Raw genomic sequence first — 20459 nt, 5'->3', positions numbered from 1 at the left:
CATGCCTATCGTCCAGCAATCCTGTAATCCGACCGGCCTCGGATGTAGAAACATACCCAAGACTGCGGCATGGAAAATACGCGAGCATGCCTGTGCCCCCTCCCCCGCTCCGTTCCCGCGGGATTGGAGTAGCGCTGGGTCGCTGACGCCATCCTCACGCCTCTGGTTTGCATGGAGCATGCGCCTCCTCCTCATTTCCTCTCCTGGAGCTAGTAGAGTAAAGCTACGCCCAGGCCCGCGTCCGCAGGCGACGCAAGAACTTCAGCACCCGCGGGGCGGACAGCGCCCGCCGCACCTGCTCACCTGCTCCGGGCGCCGGAAGAGCCCACATCCTCCTGCCAGCCCCGTGAGACTGCCACCGGGGGCCGCCCAGATCCTCTCCCTTCCTGCACCCAGGCTCCTGTCCCTTCCAGCTTCTTACTCCCCTTCTCATTCATAACAAAAGCTACAGCTCAGGGGCCCAGCGCCAGGCTCTTTCCAGCAGAGCGCAGAGGAGCAAGAAAGAATGGGGTTCCTTTGGACAGGCTCTTGGATACTGGTGTTGGTGCTCAACAGCGGCCCAATTCAAGCTTTCCCCAAACCCGAAGGCAGCCAAGGTATGTGGACATTGCTTGATGTGACCCGTGAGCCCCTAATCGCCTTGCCTAGTTTTTCTAAGCAGATCGTATCCGTACGCATTGACAGAATCTTTTTGACTTCAGAGAACGAAGATGGATTTTTCTTTCTCCTTTATTTACCTTTAAAATAATAGAACGATAACATGGTCTTATTTTGAAAATGGGGGAGGGGATACCTGTTCTTAAAGTGGCTAACATTTTTCCCTCGTTACATATGCAGGATATGATGGTCTCTTTTAATGTACCAGCAATGATAATCCAAACAGTATATTTCCAATTGAAAAGAGCTAATAAGCCAAGAATTAGAACTATGTGTTAAATTTCTGATCAGAAAATAAAAGTGTGATTGCATTTAACTCAGGATATACAGTAATATAGTAAACATACCAACTTTGATATCTACATGTATACAATTGATAATCTTTGCTAATATAAATTTTATTTTATCCAGAATTATTTCTCCAGAAAAAATCTTTTGTCATTGTGTTTTTTATTTTAATGAGGAACATATTTGACCGCCCAAATGCACATTAAATGTATATTTATGTGTATTTATTCTAGACAAATCCCTGCATAATAGAGAATTGAGTGCAGAGAGACCCTTGAATGAGCAGGTAGGTTGAATGTAAAAGCATAACTCCTATGTTATTTTATTGTTTTCACTTACTGTAATTTCCTTGTGATATTTTAGCCATCTGACATTTATAAACTCCAGGACATAATAATAAATTGACAAAAATTAAGGCGATAAATCTAGTCCCATTAATTCTGTGTCCTCACCATGAGTACACTTGAGTTTTTGTAGAGCACACAGACTAAGGTGTGATGACAGCCCAGTGAGGTCAGCACTGTAGCCACTCCTAGAAGATGGTCTAATTTACCAAAGATGTGTGCGTGGCTTATTTTGGTTTGTTTGATTGCCCTGCAACTCTTGATCTTCCTGCCCCTTCCTCTTGAGTGCTGGGATTATAGGCACATGCTACCGCATTTGTCTTTTGTCACTATCACAGGAGAAAGGAATTAATTAATTAAAGCATATCAGCCCTTCGTTTCATCTCATTTAATCCTTACAGCAGTGCTTTCTGCCTGCACTTAAACAGAACTAAATCTCGTAGAGAGTAAATCATTTGGTACTTGGTAAGCAGTGAAGCGGTGATTTAAAAGCAGGTCTGTCTCCTGTTTGTTTCACAGATCGCTGAGGCAGAGGCAGACAAGATTAAAAAGACATACCCCTCAGGTAAAAAAGAAACCACACTGCTGTTCCGTTCAATATGTAGGTCACGGAATTCTAAACTAAAATGGGTGTGTTGGGCTTGGAACTTTTCTTCCAGAAAGCAAGCCAAGTGAAAGAAATTTTTCTTCGGTCGATAACTTGAATCTGCTAAAGGCGATAACGGAAAAGGAAACAGTTGAGAAAGCCAAGCAATCCATAAGAAGCTCCCCGTTTGATAACAGACTGAATGTGGACGATGCCGATTCAACTAAAAATCGGAAGCTGACCGACGAGTACGACTCCACTAAGAGTGGACTGGACCGCAAGGTTCAAGGTAAACGACTTAGAAGATGCTTTGCTACCTTTTCTTCTCGTTTTGGGTTTCTCGTTGCATATTAAGAAAAGGTCGCATACTTTCAAAATGTATCTGATACACTTATAGCCTTTTACTTATCAAGTCCAACGCTGAGGTAAAACCAACATTTACTGATAACGTACAAAAATGTAGAGTCTCAATTTTCTCCCTTTAAGATTCCTTTGCCAAAACAGGTGTGGTGGCTCAGGCCTGTAATCCTGATCAACACTCAAGATGATGAAGCAAGAGAGGTTCAGTCTGAGCTACATAGGGTACCGGGCCATCCAGACCCTGGCTCTGAAAAAGTGAGAAAGGTGGCCATGATGATTAGTTTTCCTTACTGATGCTTTAAAAAAAAAAAAAACTTAAAAACCTGATATCTGTATTTTGCACTTTTGAATTCGTCTTGCTATTTCTGTTTAATAACTAGTACAAATTAAATTATGATTTCCTCAAATAATTTGATCAATTAAAATACCCTCAATGATAAAATGTCCACTGTTTAATTATTGAAAGTTTCTTCCTCTTGCTTCTGATCATCTAGCCAGTCCACATCTGCATTTTAACCCAGACTTCTTTGAGCTGCAGACCTACTTTCTTCCTACCTAACATCTTGCTTTGGGAGTTTCAGATGCACTTTTCACTGAGCATATCCCAGAATGAGCTCACAGGCTCTGTCCTCTTCACTAGTCCTTTTTAAGAGGGGGAGACCAAAAGGGGAGGTGAGCGATCAGGATGTAAAATAAATCAATAGGGAAATAAATGGGAAATAAAAGAGATCTTTCCTTTTTTTTTAAGATTTATTTATTATATATAAGTACACTGTAGCTGCCTTCAGACACACCAGAAGAGAGCATCAGATCCCATTACAGATGGTCGTGAGCCACCATGTGGTTGCTGGGAATTGAACTCAGGACCTCTGGAAGAGCAGCCAGTACTCTTAACCACTGAGCCATCTCTCCAGCCCTAAGAGATCTTTCCTTAGGAGCTGTGCTATTTATCTTTTTTTTTTTCCATGACAGAAATCTAGGATTAAGCTATTTTTTTTCTTACCTCTTCAATTCTAATCTTCCAAAGCTTACTCATCTCGCTTCTCATGTTATTTCCCAACTTTGTTTTGTTACAAACAAAAGACTACTGTTCTCAATCACCACCAGCTTTACCCAATACCCAATCACACCTCACTGGAACTACAGCAAAATCTTTTACACATCTCCCAGCAACCAGTGCAGCTTTTCTCAACCTACTCATGGCGTGACAGCTGGAGTGGAGTTTTTAGTTTACAAACCTGACATATTGCAATTAATGGGCTTGCCCTTCTTTGTAGAGGGTGCTTGATAGCAAACCCAGGGCCTCCTGCATGATAGGAAATCACCCCACCATTGAGCTCAACCACAGAGCCCTTGAGATATAGTCTAAGCTATACTCTAAGCTAGTTTTAAACTGGTGATCCTCCTACCTCAGTTTTCTGACTGCTGGGATTGCAAACATATGCTGCCATGACCAGCATGCCCTGTTAGTTCTGTTCATTTGTTCTGAGCCAAGGTCTTTTGTGCAGCTCAAGCTGATCTGGATCTTAAGGTTGCCATGCCTCTCCAGTCAGATGCTGGGATTTCAAGTATGCAGTGAGCATGCCTTCTTTAATCACCATAAATCTCTTTAATAGATTCTCATTTCTCTTGGGACAAAAAACCAAAATCCTTCATATAGTCCCTGCCCTCAGAGTTACTGTCCAACACTTCTAGGTTGGTCTGGCACACATGACCTTATAGATACCTTGCCCCTTGCCTTCACTGCACTTCTTGTAGTTTGAACGTTTATATGTATAGCTGTAATCAGTTATGATTGTCTTTATCCAAAACTACACTGAAATAAAAACCTCACAAGAACAGAGGCCTATATTACAGGTCAGTGCCTGAATGGTCACTAGCTTGTTGTATGAGTCTCTGAGTGAAGAAATGAGAGCATGTGTAAGGGAATGAGTGAACCGATGTAAGTAGGCTTTGAAAGAGAATTTCCACTCTGCAGACCAGTGCTTAGAAGTGAGTACAAGCTTTCTTCTCTGTCCTTATTTTGTTTCATGGCAACGAGAGAATTATGCTGATTATCTCTGGGGCGGGGATTCCCAGTTGAATGGGACTTTCACAGAACATCATGGTCTGAGAAGAGCTTAGAAGTGTATTATATGTGTTGGGTGGATAAGAGGCCATGATTTATGTTTTGCTACTTGGGGAATTTAAAACTCGAATTCTACTATTTAACCTAAGGTATGTGGATTAGAAGCACAGACACTTGGCATAACTGTGTCAAAAACAAGTTTAATCGCTCTAGTTGAACAGAACATTTAGTTTAATAAAGTATAAAAAAGAATGCAGTGTTTGTGTGACTTGATTAGTCACACTGGCTGTAAGTGCCAGTCAGATTTGTTTATGATTTGACCACTAACTTGAGGAGCTACTTTCTAAATTTTTCATTTTATTGCCAGCTCACAGGTTTTAAACTATAAGGTTAGTCCTCGTGGCTTTGGGCTTATCCTATGTTTTCTTTAACGTTACTTGAGATCCTAGAGAAACTGAACCAAGGGTCTCAGAGAGAATGTTTTGTGGGTGAAGGTCTAGTTTCCTTTCCTAGTGTGCAAATCCTACAGGCTAAGGGTTCGAATCCACAGAGCACTAGAGTAGAACATTAGAGAAGTGCAGACTTCATCCTAGAAGGCAGAGAAGGGGAGATTCTCTTCGTCAAGCTATATCCTCAGACCTAAGGCCATCTATAAGGAAGTTCCAAGTTCAAGGTTCTTGCCAGTTTCTTCTTCTGTGCTTATGTGTTAGGCTCCTTTGTGTGTTCACTAGGAAACAAAAAACAAACAAAACAAAAAACAAACAAACAAACAAAAACACCAAGGCATCATGTAATTCCTTGCAAGCTATGCGCTAGATAATAAACTCAGTGAATCCAGGGACCACGCTCTCAGCCCAATCGTCACTCTACTAGCATTTGGCAGATAGTAAGACTTGAATTCAATTTGACTAAAATGAATTCTAGGTATTAAATGAAATACTAGATATAGCCATCACCCTACTTTGTCTGGCCCATATGAAGACCTGAATTTAATTGTATCAGAGAAATGAATCCCAGGTATTAAATGAGATGCCAGAGATATAAGATGTCCGTGGGAATATCATGACAGGGCACAGTCCTTTGATGTCTGTATAGAACTCTGTCGCTGCCTAAAGGCTTAAAATATGAATCCATGCTGACTTCTTTCAGAGGCTTCGCACAGGGAGCGTAAAATACTCCTTTGTGCACAGTAGGAAGATCGCCGTGAGATATTCTGTTCATTTTTCAAAGCGCTTAGAAGAAACTGATGGAAGCTAAGGGCAGTGGCCAAGTGCTTCACTGTTAACTGCAGCGAGCAAAGTTGCACTGTGGGGGAGCTGAGTTCCAGGCTAAGAGCCGGCAGAGGTGGAGGAGGAAGGTATATCTTCTGAGTTACCAGCCTTCTCCCTGTTGGGAAGTAAATGAGCTGAAAAGCAGTCATCTGGGTTATTTTCCAGCTCCAGCAGGCAGCCAACATTCTTTCTTTCTCAGATCCTGAGGGACAAGCGGGGAGGGAAGTAAATTCTTCCACCTCTGCATAGCCTATTCCCCAGTGCCTGACTTGCAACCCACAAATGGAAAATTCAGACCAAAGCAATAGAGAGGCTGTGCTCCTAAGAAATGGAAGTCAACGTTCAACTAGCCAGGGGCGGGGAGGACTAATTTTGTGATTCTTGTCATTCTGTCATTTGGGTCTCAAAGGCCTCACAGCTGAACAGGACTTTGTCCTCTGTGCCCAATCACCACTCATCTTAATAAGCTCGTTTCCAAAAGAGGGAGGAGGATCTGTCTGCCTGAGGCAGCAGATGCCACCATCTCCACAGTCTAGAAGAAAGGCCACACCGTGGCAGGAATTCTCCGAGGGCCTCAGAAGGAAAGGGCAGAATTGAGATAGAAATAAATTGTTCTTTTTTTGAGCAAAAGTGATAAAGATTGTTCCTAGTGCTGGGCGCAATGGGGCATGCATTTAATGTCAGCACTCTGGAGGCAGAGGCAGGCAGATCTCTGTGAGTTCAAAGCCAACCTACCCAATGACACCCTTTCTTCAAAAATAAAAAATAAAAAGTATGATTCATTGCATATCTGGCGAGGAATTTCCGTTTTCTCCAGAAGATAATCACTCAACTAAAAAGCTAAAAAAAAAAAAAAAAAAAACCTCTGAGTCTGCTCTGCATTTTACAATAGTACACTCAGTCTGCATGGCTGTATGGCTCAAAGGTGCATTTAACATCTCGCTTCATTTGCTCCTTATAACAATTCATAAAAATTGCACTAAATAGATAGCCTTATTATACATATTCACTTGTTTTATTGTTTTGTTTTCAGTTCTGAGGCTTTACAAATGCTAGGCAAAGCACTCTACCACTGAGCTAAACACACAGCCCAACACCCTTATTATGTTGTACAGTGACCCAATGTCGTATAAATAACAAGAAATATCACTGGGATATCTGATCTTCCCCATCTGCCTCTATGTGACGGAGAGAGGTAAACACTGAATTGAGTCTGCTCAGTGTGGTACAGATTTCCGGGATTCTTGTGAGGACGGTAAAAAGCCTCACCGGCCTCATCCTCTTTCTCTCTCTCATCCATCATGTGTCTCTCATTGTTGTTGTTTATAGTTTGGGTTTGTTTTGTTTTCTCTGAGACAGAAGCTCCCTCTGTAGCCCAGGCTAGTCTCAAACTCTAGGCACTCCTCTTCCCTCAGGCTCTCAAGTCCAACGACTGCAGGAATGATCCATCACACTAAGCCCCTTTCCTTCCCTCAGAATGGCTCCTTGCTTTAGTCTGAAGTTATGCTGCATTCCCAGGAAAACTAAGGATATATTTATAGGCCTCTCCGCAAAGATTTGCACGTCGTTTGTGCAGATCTCACACCTTATATCAAAGTTTTGATTCCAAGCTCATAAAATAAGTTCCCTGTCTTTTGGCAATTGTGATTTATCACATTAAGTTTTGTTACATAGAGATTCTCTAGCAGCCAGGAATGGCAGTCTGTGCCCATGAGGACTGCTCCAAGAGTGACATAGCAAGATGCTATCTCTAGAGAGACGGACAATTAATTAATTAATTGATTAAATGTAATGAAAAAGCTAAGTATTTCAAAAGGGATAGGTTATAAAATGATGCATGGACTAGGGCTGTACTCACCAAGATGTGAAGCTGTGCTCCCTCTGTCTAGATGACCCAGATGGCCTCCATCAACTGGATGGAACTCCTTTAACTGCTGAAGACATTGTCCATAAAATTGCCACCAGGATTTATGAGGAGAACGACAGAGGAGTGTTTGACAAGATTGTCTCTAAACTGCTGAATCTCGGCCTAGTAAGTATATGCATAAGAATAAAGTCTGCAGTGTCCTAAGTCAAGCCTCATAATTAACCTAACCGAATGCTAATGATGCTTCATACTAGACTCCAAAGAATTCCCTGGAGTTTTTCAGAAGAGCCAGATAAGCACACACACACCCATCCCACAAGCTGTTTGAGAGTCAGATGAGCTGCGAAGCTTGCCAGGGAATGTCTTGTGCCCAGCTGGAAGTCAGGAAAGACTTCAGAGGAAGAGGTGTTGGAAATGAGCTTAGAAGGAAGTGATATAACCTGCTGGCTATAACCAGCAGAGACCAAGGATGTATGTGGCAAAACCAGAAATAGCACAAGCAGAGACTTGCACTGTGTGTTTGAGGAACGGAACTCTGAGCAGTTGAATCAACCCCAGTCTCAGTTTGGCTGTTCAGCCCTGATGCAACCCCAGGAGATTTTACCATGGTTCTTACTTTACAGTTACAAGGGACATGTAACTGACCATGTGACCTACAGGTGCAGAGCATCTCTCCTCCTCCTCCTCGCACTCACTCTCTAAGGGAGCATCCATAGAATTTCAGAAAGTAGCACTGACAGCAGGAATAGCCTAAAGATGCTTCTTCCTGGAGTGCGGAGCAGTTATGGTCATAGGCTACATAAGACAGGATTTTGTCTGTTACAAAGAAGGTTCCTTGATCCGGGTTGAAGACTGCACTTCTCTGTGGGAATAAGGACACGGGTTGAGACTGTGGTTAGGCTTGTGCTGGCTTAGGAAAGCAGTGGTTGTACATTGTCCATGACTTCACTAGCACTGAGTAGCTAGGTTTTCGGCTCCAGGCAAGTTTTCACTTCCGTCGAGCAGGCCTTAAGTCTGATTAGAGAGCTGTTGGCTATGATGTGTGCCACTGCTGCATCCATAGGGTAATCATGCCATGCTGGTCCCTGATGGAGTTCATAGGAGGCCTAGGTGGGTAGGACTGTCAGCCACTTGGACTTTGGATGCATGCTTCATTCAACTGGGGTTTACATTTGATCCTAACCGAAAGGACAAGGAGTGATTCAACTAGAGTTCAGATGTTTGTTTGTTTGTTTGTTTGTTTGTTTGTTTGTTTAATCCCAGGAGGAGGAATAGCAGTTATGAGTGCTTTGTCTCTTTATAACAGATCACTGAAAGCCAGGCACATACTCTAGAAGATGAAGTAGCAGAGGCTTTACAAAAATTGATTTCAAAAGAGGCCAACAATTATGAGGAGGCCCCGGAAAAACCCACAAGCAGGACCGAGAATCAGGATGGGAAAATACCGGAGAAAGTGGTATGTACATGTGTGTTAGGAATGTGTGCATGACATAGACGTGTGTGTGTGTGTGTGTGCTTTTGTATCTCTGTACAGTTAGTGCCTTGCCTGACGCCAGAGAATATTTGGAGAGTATAGCATATTTAGCATACTGGAAACATGTAGCATATGTTACAACTATTTATTCTGTGCCGGTGTGCTAGAACCAGTACTCCATAGTTTTTTTGGTATTCAATTTCCGTTAACAATGAACATTATCATATATTCTCAGTGCATGTTTATACATGCACAGGTACACACACACACACACACACACACACACACACACACACACACACACACACACTTACACACCCAGGAGTGGATAGACGGATCCGTCCTCTGCACAGCAGCCTCATACCATCACCACCCCCCTCTTATACTGTTCCTCTATTCTAGACTGTGTTCTTCTACCTGCCCCTTCCTCCTTTTTACTGGTTGAGAGGCCTGTCTATCACCTTTTATCTGAGCTAGCCATTTGTCTTAGTTAGGATTTTCTTGCTGTGAAGAGACACCATGACCATGGCAACTCTTATAAAGGAAAACATTTTAATTGGGGCTGTGTTACAGTTCAGAGGTTTAGTCAATTATCATCATGGAGGGACTCATGACTGAAGGAGCCAAGAGTTCTACATCTTGATCCACAGGCCTCAGAAGGAGACTGTGTGCCACACTGAGTGTGGCTTGAACATAGGAGACCTCGAAGTCCACCCTAACAGTTACACACTTCCTCCAGCAAAGCCACACCTTCCTCCAACAAGGCCATACCTACTCCAACCAGGGCACACCTCCTAATAGTGCCCTCCCTGGTGACCAAGCATTCAGACCTGTGACCCTATGGAACTCATTCCTATTCAAACCACCACACTTTCCATATTCATAAAAGAACAAAGGTACACTTCCTAATAGTGCCACTCCCTATGGACCAAGCATTTTGACCCACGAGGATGAGAGCCATTGCTATTCAAACCATCACACCATCATTATTTCCCGTTCCTGTATCCTCTCTGCATTTTCCTCTTGGAATCGACAAAGCTACTGTGATCTTTCTCCCCTTCTTCTGTTCTCTTTATAATTCTGAAGAAATAAACCATAGGAGGGTGTCAGATTCCTTGCCTTGCCAGAGTCCCCGGACCTGAAGCTCCCTCTTTATCACCTCCAGCATTCTTTCCAATACAGAATCAGGGTTTATAGAATACAGAACTTCTGTTGTTTGGTTTGGGTATTCTTGGAAAGTGGTTGTTTCTGTGGAAAAAACTGCCTCTGGCCTTCTAAATGCTAAAGTATAGGCATGAAACACCGCATGTATTATGGTAATGTTTGTGTGTATTTAGGTGTATGGGGGGTGGGTGTGTGGGTGTGTGATGTAGTCCGAGCTAGCCTTGAACTTTCTGCATACCCCAAGTTGTCTTTAAACTCTAAGTCAAATCCTTTCATCCCCACCTCCCAGGTTCCCGTGTGAATTAATTACAAATGTGAACCACCAGGGTCAGAAACTAAAATTAGCTCTAGATTTCCAAAATGAGACTAGAGACTCTCCCTCTCTCTTCTTGATAACTATTCTAGGAGCTGGCCCCTATTTAAATATCTTTTAACAATCCTACTTGCTCTTAATGCTTTCTTAGTTAAGGTTTCTTTTACTATGAGGGGACACCATGACCACAGTAACTCTTATAAAGCCAAACATTTAACTGGGGCTGGCTTATGGGTTCAGAGGTTCAGTCCATTATCACCATGACAACGTGCAGGCAGACACGGTGCTGGAGAGGTAGCTGAGACTTCTACGTCTGGATTGGCGGGTAGCAGGAAGAACAAGAGGTAGTGGGCCTGACTTGAGCATTTGAGACCTCAAAACCCACCCCCAGTGACACAGTTCCTCCAACAAGGCCTCCCCTCCTCCAACCAGGACACACCTCCTAATAAGCACCACTCCCCGGTAACTGAGCTTTCAAATCTATGTGCGGATGGGGCCATTCCGCTTCAAACCACCACACTTTCCATAGTCTTAAAAGAACAAGTGTACAGGTCTGAACTGAAACAGTTGCGATTTTCAAGACCCCTCACTGTTCATTCATTCATTTATAAGGTATCTGTATGCTTGGCTTGTTGTTCATGCCATCTAAACGCATCAATGCAAATTAAGCATTCTTTTAGAGTACCAAATGTTATGCTAAGAATGCCTGGCTCATTTGAGAAGACACAGGCTCTGCTCCCACAAAGGCCAAGCTCTAGTGGAAGATGTAAACTGCCTCCCAACAGTGGTCAATTTAAGGGCAACCGGATGAAGTGTTTTGAGAAAAGACCCCTGTTCTACACTTAGGCTGAAACAAGGCTTCCCTAAGGAAGCAATTTGAGCTGAGAACTAAATGCCAAATAGGATTAACTTGTAAACAGGAGAGGCCACATGTGTGGAGTATCCAGGTAACTAAAACAAGGACTTGTGGCTGGCACAGAAAGACAGAGTGATGTTATGAGACTAGGGAGTAGACACAGCCCAGACCACGCAGAGCCATATGTAGAGTCTGACACGTACTGTAAAGGGACCATACTGAAGGATTTTGCCTTTACCCACTTCCTGTTGCTACAACAGATGAATACCTGGGACTGGGTAATTCATAAAGAAATGAAATGGGGGCAAGAAGGCTGACTCAGCAGTTAAGAACATTGACTTGGGGTTGGGGATTTAGCTCAGTGGTAGAGCGCTTGCCTAGGAAGTGCAAGGCCCTGGGTTCGGTCCCCAGCTCCGGAAAAAAAGAACCAAAAAAAAAAAAAAAAAAGAACATTGACTTCTCTTCCAGAAGATGCAGACTCGATTCCCAGCACCCATGTAGTGGCTCGCAACCTTCTGTAATTCCATTCTCAGGGGACCCAAGGTCCTCTTCTGACCTCCGCCTTCATCAGGCATGCACATGGTGCAGAGACATATGTGCAAACAAACACCCATACATGCACATGGTACAGAGACATATGTGCAAGCAAACCCCATACACGTGAAAATAAGTCTTTTTTAAGGGAAAAGAAATGTATTTAGCTCACAGGTTTGGAGGGTGGACATCTGAAAATGGGACGGCTTCTGGTAAGGCCATGTGTTGAGAAGGGAAAGTGAAGGGCAAGCAAGTGTGTTTGTAAGGGGGGAAGGGATGCCAGGCACCTTTTAACACCTTACACTGTCCCACACAATAGCTAGGCTGCTACAACTAGCCCGGTCTTGTCAACAGTCTTGTGTGGAAATGCAGCCAAGCAGAGCCACCAATACACCAAGCAGCACCCTTTCAGCGAGGCACTCTACTCAGGTAAAGCCAGATCCTTGACCACAGCTCAGAAAAGAATCTCGGGACAAACCACTGTGAGGCACAGCCAGCAAATGTATGAGCTGTCAAAACAGAAAGTTGTAGGAAAAAAGACAGCCCACATCGAAGGCATGGATGCAGGCTCCCTGAGAGGGACATGTATGTGTCCTTGCAATGGTGGTCTCTATGACTCTATGATCTTAAGTTAGATTACACAAAGAATCTTATTTTAATGTTTAAAAGGTAGGCAAGCTGGAGCCATAAGACAGCTCTGCAGAGAAAGACAGTTATTGCCAAGACTGGTGACCTAAATGGCCCACATGATAGAAGAGGCACCAAGTGGCTAAAGTTGTTTCTGATCTCCATCCCATGACTGGACACACACGCGCACATGCATGGGCACACACACACACACACACACACAGACACAAGCAGTATAAGTTAGCCAGTTATCAAGCCAAAGAAATGTCTGATTTCGGGGTTGGGGATTTAGCTCAGTGGTAGAGCGCTTGCCTAGGAAGCGCAAGGCCCTGGGTTCGGTCCCCAGCTCCGGAAAAAAAGAAAAAAAAAAAAAAAGAAATGTCCGATTTCCATCTTCCTAACACTGGGATTACAAATGTGTGCCACTGGGCTCCACTTTTATTTTTAATGTGGGTTCAGGGCTCAAACTCGAGTCCTTATAACCATAAAGCAAACAGTTTACCATCCAGCTGCATCTCTGGCCTCATTGTAGGAGATTTTTAAGCAAAAGAGTTGTAAGATTGGATTTCTAGAAAGATACCTTGGCCCCCCGGATATAAAATCATGAATTGAGAAGAGATTTGAGATGTTTGGTATATCAGTGAGAAAGCAGGGGTGAAGCCTGCTTGAACTAACAAGGGTTACTGGAGAAAGAGGCGTACAAAAGGCCCTAAGATTTAAAAGTAGAGTAACGAGGCTGGCTGGATCGGATGTGGGAAAATAAAGGGGGAAAGGGTAAGAAAAGCTCCTAGATTTTTGTCTTATCTACCGAATGGCAAATGAGCTTTCCCCAACGTAGGAACAAAGATCAGGTTTAGGAAGGGGGAAAACCATTAAGCGTCATCCAGACACAAATGCTCCCTGGAAGTTCCAAGGTGTGAGTGCTCTGTTACTGGCGGATACTCTGAAAAGCTTCTTTTTTCTAATGACCTGGTCCATCCCACACACCCGAACCCTATACACTGTGTGAATCAAAACTCTGTCCTCTTCAATGAGAGACTCCCAAAGGGAAGACTCCTGATCGGGGACTTGGACAAAGCAGATCTGTAGAAATCCCCAGTGTAGTCTCTCCTGAGCCACACGAAGATACTTGACTTTCTCAAGGTGGCTTATGCAGAGAACCTGCAGAATCTCGTGAAGCAGGAAGAACTCTGAGACTTCACATTCAAGGTCATCAGAAAGGAGAGGAGTGAACTGGAATTGTTACTTCTAAACAATGTTTATTTTCTGTGTTATTGTCCCCTTACCGAAGACTCCAGTGGCAGCAACCCAAGATGGCTTTACTAACCGTGAAAATGATGACACAGTATCGAACACCTTGACCTTGTCCAACGGCTTGGAAAGGAGAACGAACCCCCACAGGGACGATGACTTTGAGGAGCTCCAGTATTTCCCCAACTTCTATGCACTACTGACAAGCATCGACTCAGGTAACCGCCACTTATGACCATGCAGAAGGGAAATGAGACAGTAAGTCTTGGAAGTGTGTAGGTAGCTTTCTTCCTGTTCACGGTTCCCAAGTGCAGTCGTCCATGACATACACTGTTGGCTGGGAAAAACATTTCACATCCTTTTTTTTTTTCTTCAGAAAAGTAGTGTACTAGTCATGGAAAGAGTAATCAGGAAATGTGGAGTTTCTGGAAATTTTAATTCATTAACAGACAGTTTGTTTATTTGTTCAATAAACAGTTATGGAATGTCTGCTGTGTACAGGGTACCCAAATCTCTCACATGCTGAGATGAGTCACCATTCCGCCCTGACACAGCCCAGCCTTCACTCTTCAGTATGGCTAGGTTTTTGCTATCATCCTCTTTTATTTTATTTAGTTATTCATTTATTTTGTGTGTGGGCATGCATACCACAGTGCACATGTGAAAGTTAGAGGACAATTTCCAGGAATTGGGTATTTTTCTGCCTGCTGCAAGGATCCTAGAGATGGGATGCAAGTCATTAGGCTTGGCAGCCAGTGCTCTTAGCAGCTATGCCATCTCTCTGGTCCTTCAGCTTTTTTAATGCTTTATTCTCAGCTTTAGTGGGGGTGTAATTGATACACACTCACACACTCATGCACACACACACACACACACACACACATATACACACACCACCAAATCATATACAATATGCACATTGCATGTGGTATTTTGGTGTTCATCTACACTGTGAAATGAACATCATTGCTAAGAGCTGTACGTCTATCACCCACATATGTAGTTGCCGTGGTCTGTTTATTCATTTTCTTTTTGTTATTGTAAGAATCTGCCTACTTAGCAAATTTCAAGTATGTAATCCAGTGGTGTCATCCATAGCTACCAGGCCACATAGTGTCAAGACTTATTTACACTACAGAACAGAAATGATACTTTTGACCAGCATTTCCCAGTTTTACCCTCTCCACCCAGTCTTTTTTTTTTTTAAGATTTTATTTATTTGTTAATTATATATAAGTACATTGTAGCTGTCTTCGGACATACCAGAAGAGGGCATCGGATCCCATTACAGATGGTTGTGAGCCACCATGTGGTTGCTGGGAATTGAACTCAGGACCTCTGGAAGAGCAGTCAGTACCCTTAACATCCGAGCCATCTCTCCAGCCCCTCTCCACCCAGTCTTAGACAATGCCATTCTATTCTCTACTTTTAGGACCTTGACTATTTTAAATTCCACATCCAGTTGTCTCTCCATAAGTGTAGAAGGAATGGCGGGACCTGCTTCAGATACCAAAATCCACACCTACTCAAGTCCTTTATATAAAATGATATGAGGACGGTGGCTGAAGCTCGGAGGTAGAATGCTTTCCTAGCATGTCCAAGAGCTTGGATTTGGTTACTTGTAACACACACACACACACACACACACACACACACAGAGAGAGAGAGAGAGAGAGAGAGAGAGAGAGAGAGAGAGAGAGAGAGAGAGAGATCTATAGCATTTTCATAAAATCATCACACACATCCTCATCTCTGAATTACCTGCAATGCCTACCCCAGTGGAAGTGCTATGGAAAGAGCTGTTCTGTGCTGCTTGGAGAATTGTGACAAGAAAATGACTGTCTGTGCTCACTAAACTTTTCCTTCTTTCTTTTCTCCTTTAGTGTTTTTGATCCTCAGTCAGTTGAGTCCATGGGTGATGAAAGCTCAGGTTCAGAACTGGACTGAGAGAATGCACTATCTGTCTCTGTGTCTGGCTCGTTTTACCTAGTGTGTTTTCTAGGCACATTGTCAAAAGCAAAACAAACATCAAGAGGGAATTCTGCCAGTTGTATTAAATCTGTTTGGAATGCTTCCTCCATTTTCCTCTCTTAGTGGGAACCTTATTTGTCCTTCTCTGAATTATTCAGGACATTACTAGACATTTGCAGCTTGGATTGTTTTTTTCCAGTGAGTTCCAATGAGCATTGGAGGAAAGGAAGCCAGGAGCACACATACATTTGAGGAGATTGTTCGTTTCTAAACAATCCTACCACAATCTCATCAGTCAACTTCTGCAGGATTTGGTTCCTGTTTGTTTCTGGTTAATCTGCAAAGGATGGTGGTCTCCAGGTCCCCTGTAGCAATGCTGTTCAGGCAGATGCCCTGCACTGCCCAGTGTCTTTCCCTGTCCCCGTTACTGCCCTCGAGTGAGCAATTGTGTAAAAGTTTCTGGACCTTTAATCGGTCTCCTCCATAAAGTGGTCTTGGAATGAGCTTCCATTCCCAGAGAGTTCTCTTTGCCCTTCAGGTCCAGACAATGGCCAGATGGCTCTGGCCTCTCTGCATGAATCTGCCAGGCTGGGGGTGGGGGGTGGGGGGATCTGTTCTGCACCATTTTGTCCCACTGGTTGGCAAATGACCAGCTCAGAACCTCTGTCATTGTAGTGAGTCACTGCTGACAGTGACGAGATCGGCGTAGAGCGAAATATACACGCATGCCCTTGGTCTAGTACTGGGATGGCTAAAGTCACCTGTCAGGCGTGAGTCAGGCTCTCCCTAGCTCATCTTCCTCCCGACCTGTGAGTTTTACGGCATCTTAAAAATCCTGCTGTATAGAGCGTTCTTTAACTTGCTTATCTTTCAGCAGCTTGGCTTGTGTGTTTCATTGGCTGTTTTAAGACAGTGTCACCTATCCCAGGCTGACCTCAAACTCTACAGCCAAGGGTGACATTGAACTTCTAATCCTCCTGTCCCTGAGTCCCAGATGCTGGGATTGCAGGCATGTATCGTCACATCCGGTTTATTCAGTGCTGGGGCTTAAACCTCCGAACTTTGTACACACTAAGCGAGCACTGTTCCAGCTGAGCTAAAAGCCCAGCCCCAGATGCTATCTCTTTAATGTCTGCTTTATTACTACAATAGTTCAGATGTAATTAAAGCCCCATGGAAAAGTTAATGTGTACTCCTTTCTAAAAGCAGTGTTGTATAGCTATATACTACCCTATATTTCCAACCGTGTGTTATTTGGGGTTTTTTTTGGGGGGGGAGGGTATTTCAGTTAAATGTATGTCAATTTAGTTATAAATGAATGGGGAGATATTTCTATACTTATGATGATATACTTCATAAATTGACAGTGAAAGATAAAACTATTTTCTACCAGTTGTCTTTAAATTATTTTTGTTCCTGTGGGAGCCAAAGAGATGTAAAAGACAGTTAAGAGCACTGACTGCTCTTCCAGAAGAGCCAAGTCCAATTTCCAGCATCCACATTGTGGCTCATAATCTTCTGTAACTCCAGTTCCAGGGGATCTGTCCCCCACTTCTGACCTCTGCAGGCAAATCACATAAAATAATATGAATAAAAAAAATGTTTAATGAATTCCTTTTGCTCGTTTTCCATAGAAAAAGAAGCAAAAGAGAAAGAAACCCTGATCACCATCATGAAGACGTTGATTGACTTTGTGAAAATGATGGTGAAATACGGTACAATATCTCCAGAGGAAGGCGTTTCTTACCTTGGTGAGAACTCAGCTTTACTTCCACCACGGCTGTTTCCATTGTTCAAAGCAAATTAAGGATCTGGCAATAATCACCTCACTAATTTGATGATTTATGCCAGAGCAGCCCAGATCTCCAGGGTAACAGAATTGCTTGGGTTGGTGATGCATACTAATAAAATTAATTAGACAGTCTCTACTTTTTCCTCTTAATAAATGCAGCTTGAAGAAAAGTCTCCCACATTTTTATATTAAATCTTACTAGTGCTTTGTAATAACCCCCAGGGAGCAATTTTATTACAATTTAACTCATTAATTTTTTTTAATTTGTGTTCAGAAATGTGGATTAAATCTTGATTTTTTTTCACCCTCTGAGTACTGTATGTGGCAAGCAGAAAGAGTACTAGACAGGCAGTCAGGATCCTCCCTCTGGGGGAGGATCTGCTGGGAAGGAAGGCCCCGCACCTTGCAAGGCTTCGCTTCTTACATCCACAAAATGAAGGATGAAGCAACTCTCAGGTTCCCCCATCATTAAGGGAAGTCAAGGCAGGAACTAAAGACAGGAACCTGCAGGCAGCAGCTGATGCAGAGGCCATGGGGGAACACTGCTTGCTGGCTTGCCCCTTCTGGCTTTCTCAGTCTGCTTTCTTACAGAACCCAGTACCACTAACTCAGAGGTAGCACCATTCACCATGATCTGGGCACTTCCAGATCAAATGTTACTCAAGAAAATTACCATGAGTCTTGCCCACAGACTCACCCACAGCCCAGTGTGTCGGGGACATCTTTGCAATTGAAGTTCCCTCTTCTAGATGACTCCAGCTCATGCCAAATTGACATAAAACAAGCCAGTGCACACATGGTGCACATATATACATAAAGACAAAATACCCATAAAATAAATAAATCTTAAAAATTAAAATATGGTTTCTCAGTTATGCATTGAGAGTGCTCAATTGTTTTGTTTTTTTAAAGGAGTTTTGTTTCCCTGAGTGCTTTTGACCACCCATGTGGTTTTGGCAAGATGACCTCAGAGCCTCTTACTCTGCTAGGGCAGAGAGAAACAAATAGATAAGGAAATGCCATTGGTCAGCTGGGTCTAGAATGATTCAACAGGACCCAAGGATTTTCTCATAAAAACAGTTCTTCCTGGTTTTATTTTGATTATAAAAAGGACATCTTGAAAAGAAAAGAAAAAAAAAGGACATCTTTCTTGTAAAAATCCATTTAAGGCAGAAAGAAAGAAAGAAAGAAAGAAAGAAAGAAAGAAAGAAAGAAAGAAAGAAAGAAAGAAAGAAAGAGAGAGAAAAGAAAAGTGAAGGAAAGTTAAAATCACTCCCGATACCAATCCCCTCATAACATTTTGATTTGCAATCTTCCATATGTCTTGTCTATGTAAGTATATATGGGTACACACCTATGTTCTTTACCTTCAAAGGAAGTGTGTTCATGTTAGAGTCGGTTCTGTCCAGCCAACTCTATTTCTCTAGTACAGTGGTTCTCAACCTTCCTAATGCTTTGACCCTTTAATACAGATCCTAATGTTATGGTGACCCCCCAACCATAAAATTATTTTCACTGCTACCTCCTAACTGCAATTTTGCTACTGCTATGAATCATAATGTCAACATCTATGTTTTCCAATGATCTGAAGCGACCTCTGTGAAAGGGCTATTTGATACCCAAAAATGGTCACAGACCACAAGTTGAGAACTTCTACTGCTATGGATCTTTCTCTAAATATCTGAAATGCAGGATATCTGATGTGTGACCCCCGAAGGGGTCTTGACCCACAGGTTGAGGACCACAGTTCTAACGGTATATCAGATGTTATTCAGGACAATGTCAACAGTGAGACTTGGGAACTCTGTGCTTTGACATTTTTCCTGTGGAACTATGTCAAGCTACTGCGAAGACTTCCATGTGAGCAGTTGTTCCTGAAGCTACCTGATGCTAAGTGTCTAACATGGGAACCACTAACCACAAGTTGCTACTTACATAAGAAGTCATTAAAGTTAAGTGCTTACTAAGCTAAGTCAGCTGGCCAGGCAGGCTCAGCCTGTAATCCCAGCACAAGGGAAGCTAGGGTAGGAGGCTTAAAAAGGAGTGGGAAGCCAGCCTTGGCTGCAGCCAAAGCTTCAGGTCAGCCTAGGGTAGAATGAGGCCCCTGCTTTAAAGGAAATTAAAAATAAAAATGAATGAATAAATAAAATCTAAGACAGGAGTTACAGTACACGCCTGTAATCACCACATATGGGAGTAAACATTTAACATCATTTCCCTGGAAATTAAAGCGAATGTCTTCTCTTCCCTCTAGAAAACTTGGATGAAACCATTGCTCTGCAGACCAAGAACAAGCTAGAAAAAAATACCACTGACAGCAAAAGCAAGCTTTTCCCAGGTAGGATTTACTGTGTGTGCGTGCGTGTGTGTGTGTGTGTGTGTGTGTGTGTGTGTGTGTGTGTGTGTGTGTTTCTGTCTGTGTCTGTGTGTGTTTTAAGCTGTTAAAACTATTTTCAGAGGTAAATAGTAGCCTTCAATAAACATTGATAAAACACTGCAGATTTCAAAACATTTCAAAATCTCAAGTTCAACCATAGGAATAACCACACATAACCTTGGCTATTTTATAGCCTGTCATGGCAGAGAAATCTCACCACCAAAAATACAAAAAAGTTCTTTCACTTAGGGGCTTCTTTGTTGTTTTCTCTGGTCTGGGAATTGAACACAGAGCCCCCAGTGTGGAAGGCTAACATTCTACCATACAGCCACTCCTCTAGCACTGTGCTAAAACTTAATGTGGGTATTTAACAAAGACTCTTGGAGGTGACTGACTGGTTACAAAACAGTGAGTCCTCCATAAGAGCCTACATCCTTGTCTTTTTCTTACCACTTCTGGAGGCCACCATCCCTGGCCACCTGACATTCCTCACTGCCCCCACCTCCCACCCCCAGCTCCTCAAGATGTTCTGTGCTCTCCACAATATGCCCCTTTTCTGCCTTTATCTTCCACACGAATCCCAGCTCTGCCCAGCAAACACCACAGCACTGAGCTGTGTGAGAACAAAAAGAGAAACAGTGGCAAGCTGTGGATTCTTG

General features: G+C 43.0%; 1 protein-coding gene across 1 annotated transcript in view; it reads left to right on the top strand.

Annotated features, from left to right (window-relative positions):
• The first annotated feature begins 212 nt into the window (after positions 1-212).
• Positions 213-20459, top strand: part of Scg3 (secretogranin III) — a 42232-nt gene continuing 21985 nt past the window's right edge. The window contains 9 exon segments of the mRNA NM_053856.2: positions 213-596; positions 1179-1231; positions 1809-1854; positions 1949-2164; positions 7464-7606; positions 8748-8897; positions 13701-13878; positions 17266-17382; positions 19678-19761. Of these exon segments, the coding sequence (NP_446308.1) occupies positions 506-596; positions 1179-1231; positions 1809-1854; positions 1949-2164; positions 7464-7606; positions 8748-8897; positions 13701-13878; positions 17266-17382; positions 19678-19761 (1078 nt within the window). The 5' untranslated portion in view covers positions 213-505.

The sequence above is a fragment of the Rattus norvegicus genome, chromosome 8 (assembly GCF_036323735.1).
Source record: "Rattus norvegicus strain BN/NHsdMcwi chromosome 8, GRCr8, whole genome shotgun sequence".
NCBI classification, from domain to species: Eukaryota; Metazoa; Chordata; class Mammalia; order Rodentia; family Muridae; genus Rattus; species Rattus norvegicus.
This window is presented reverse-complemented; position numbering and strand designations above follow the sequence as displayed.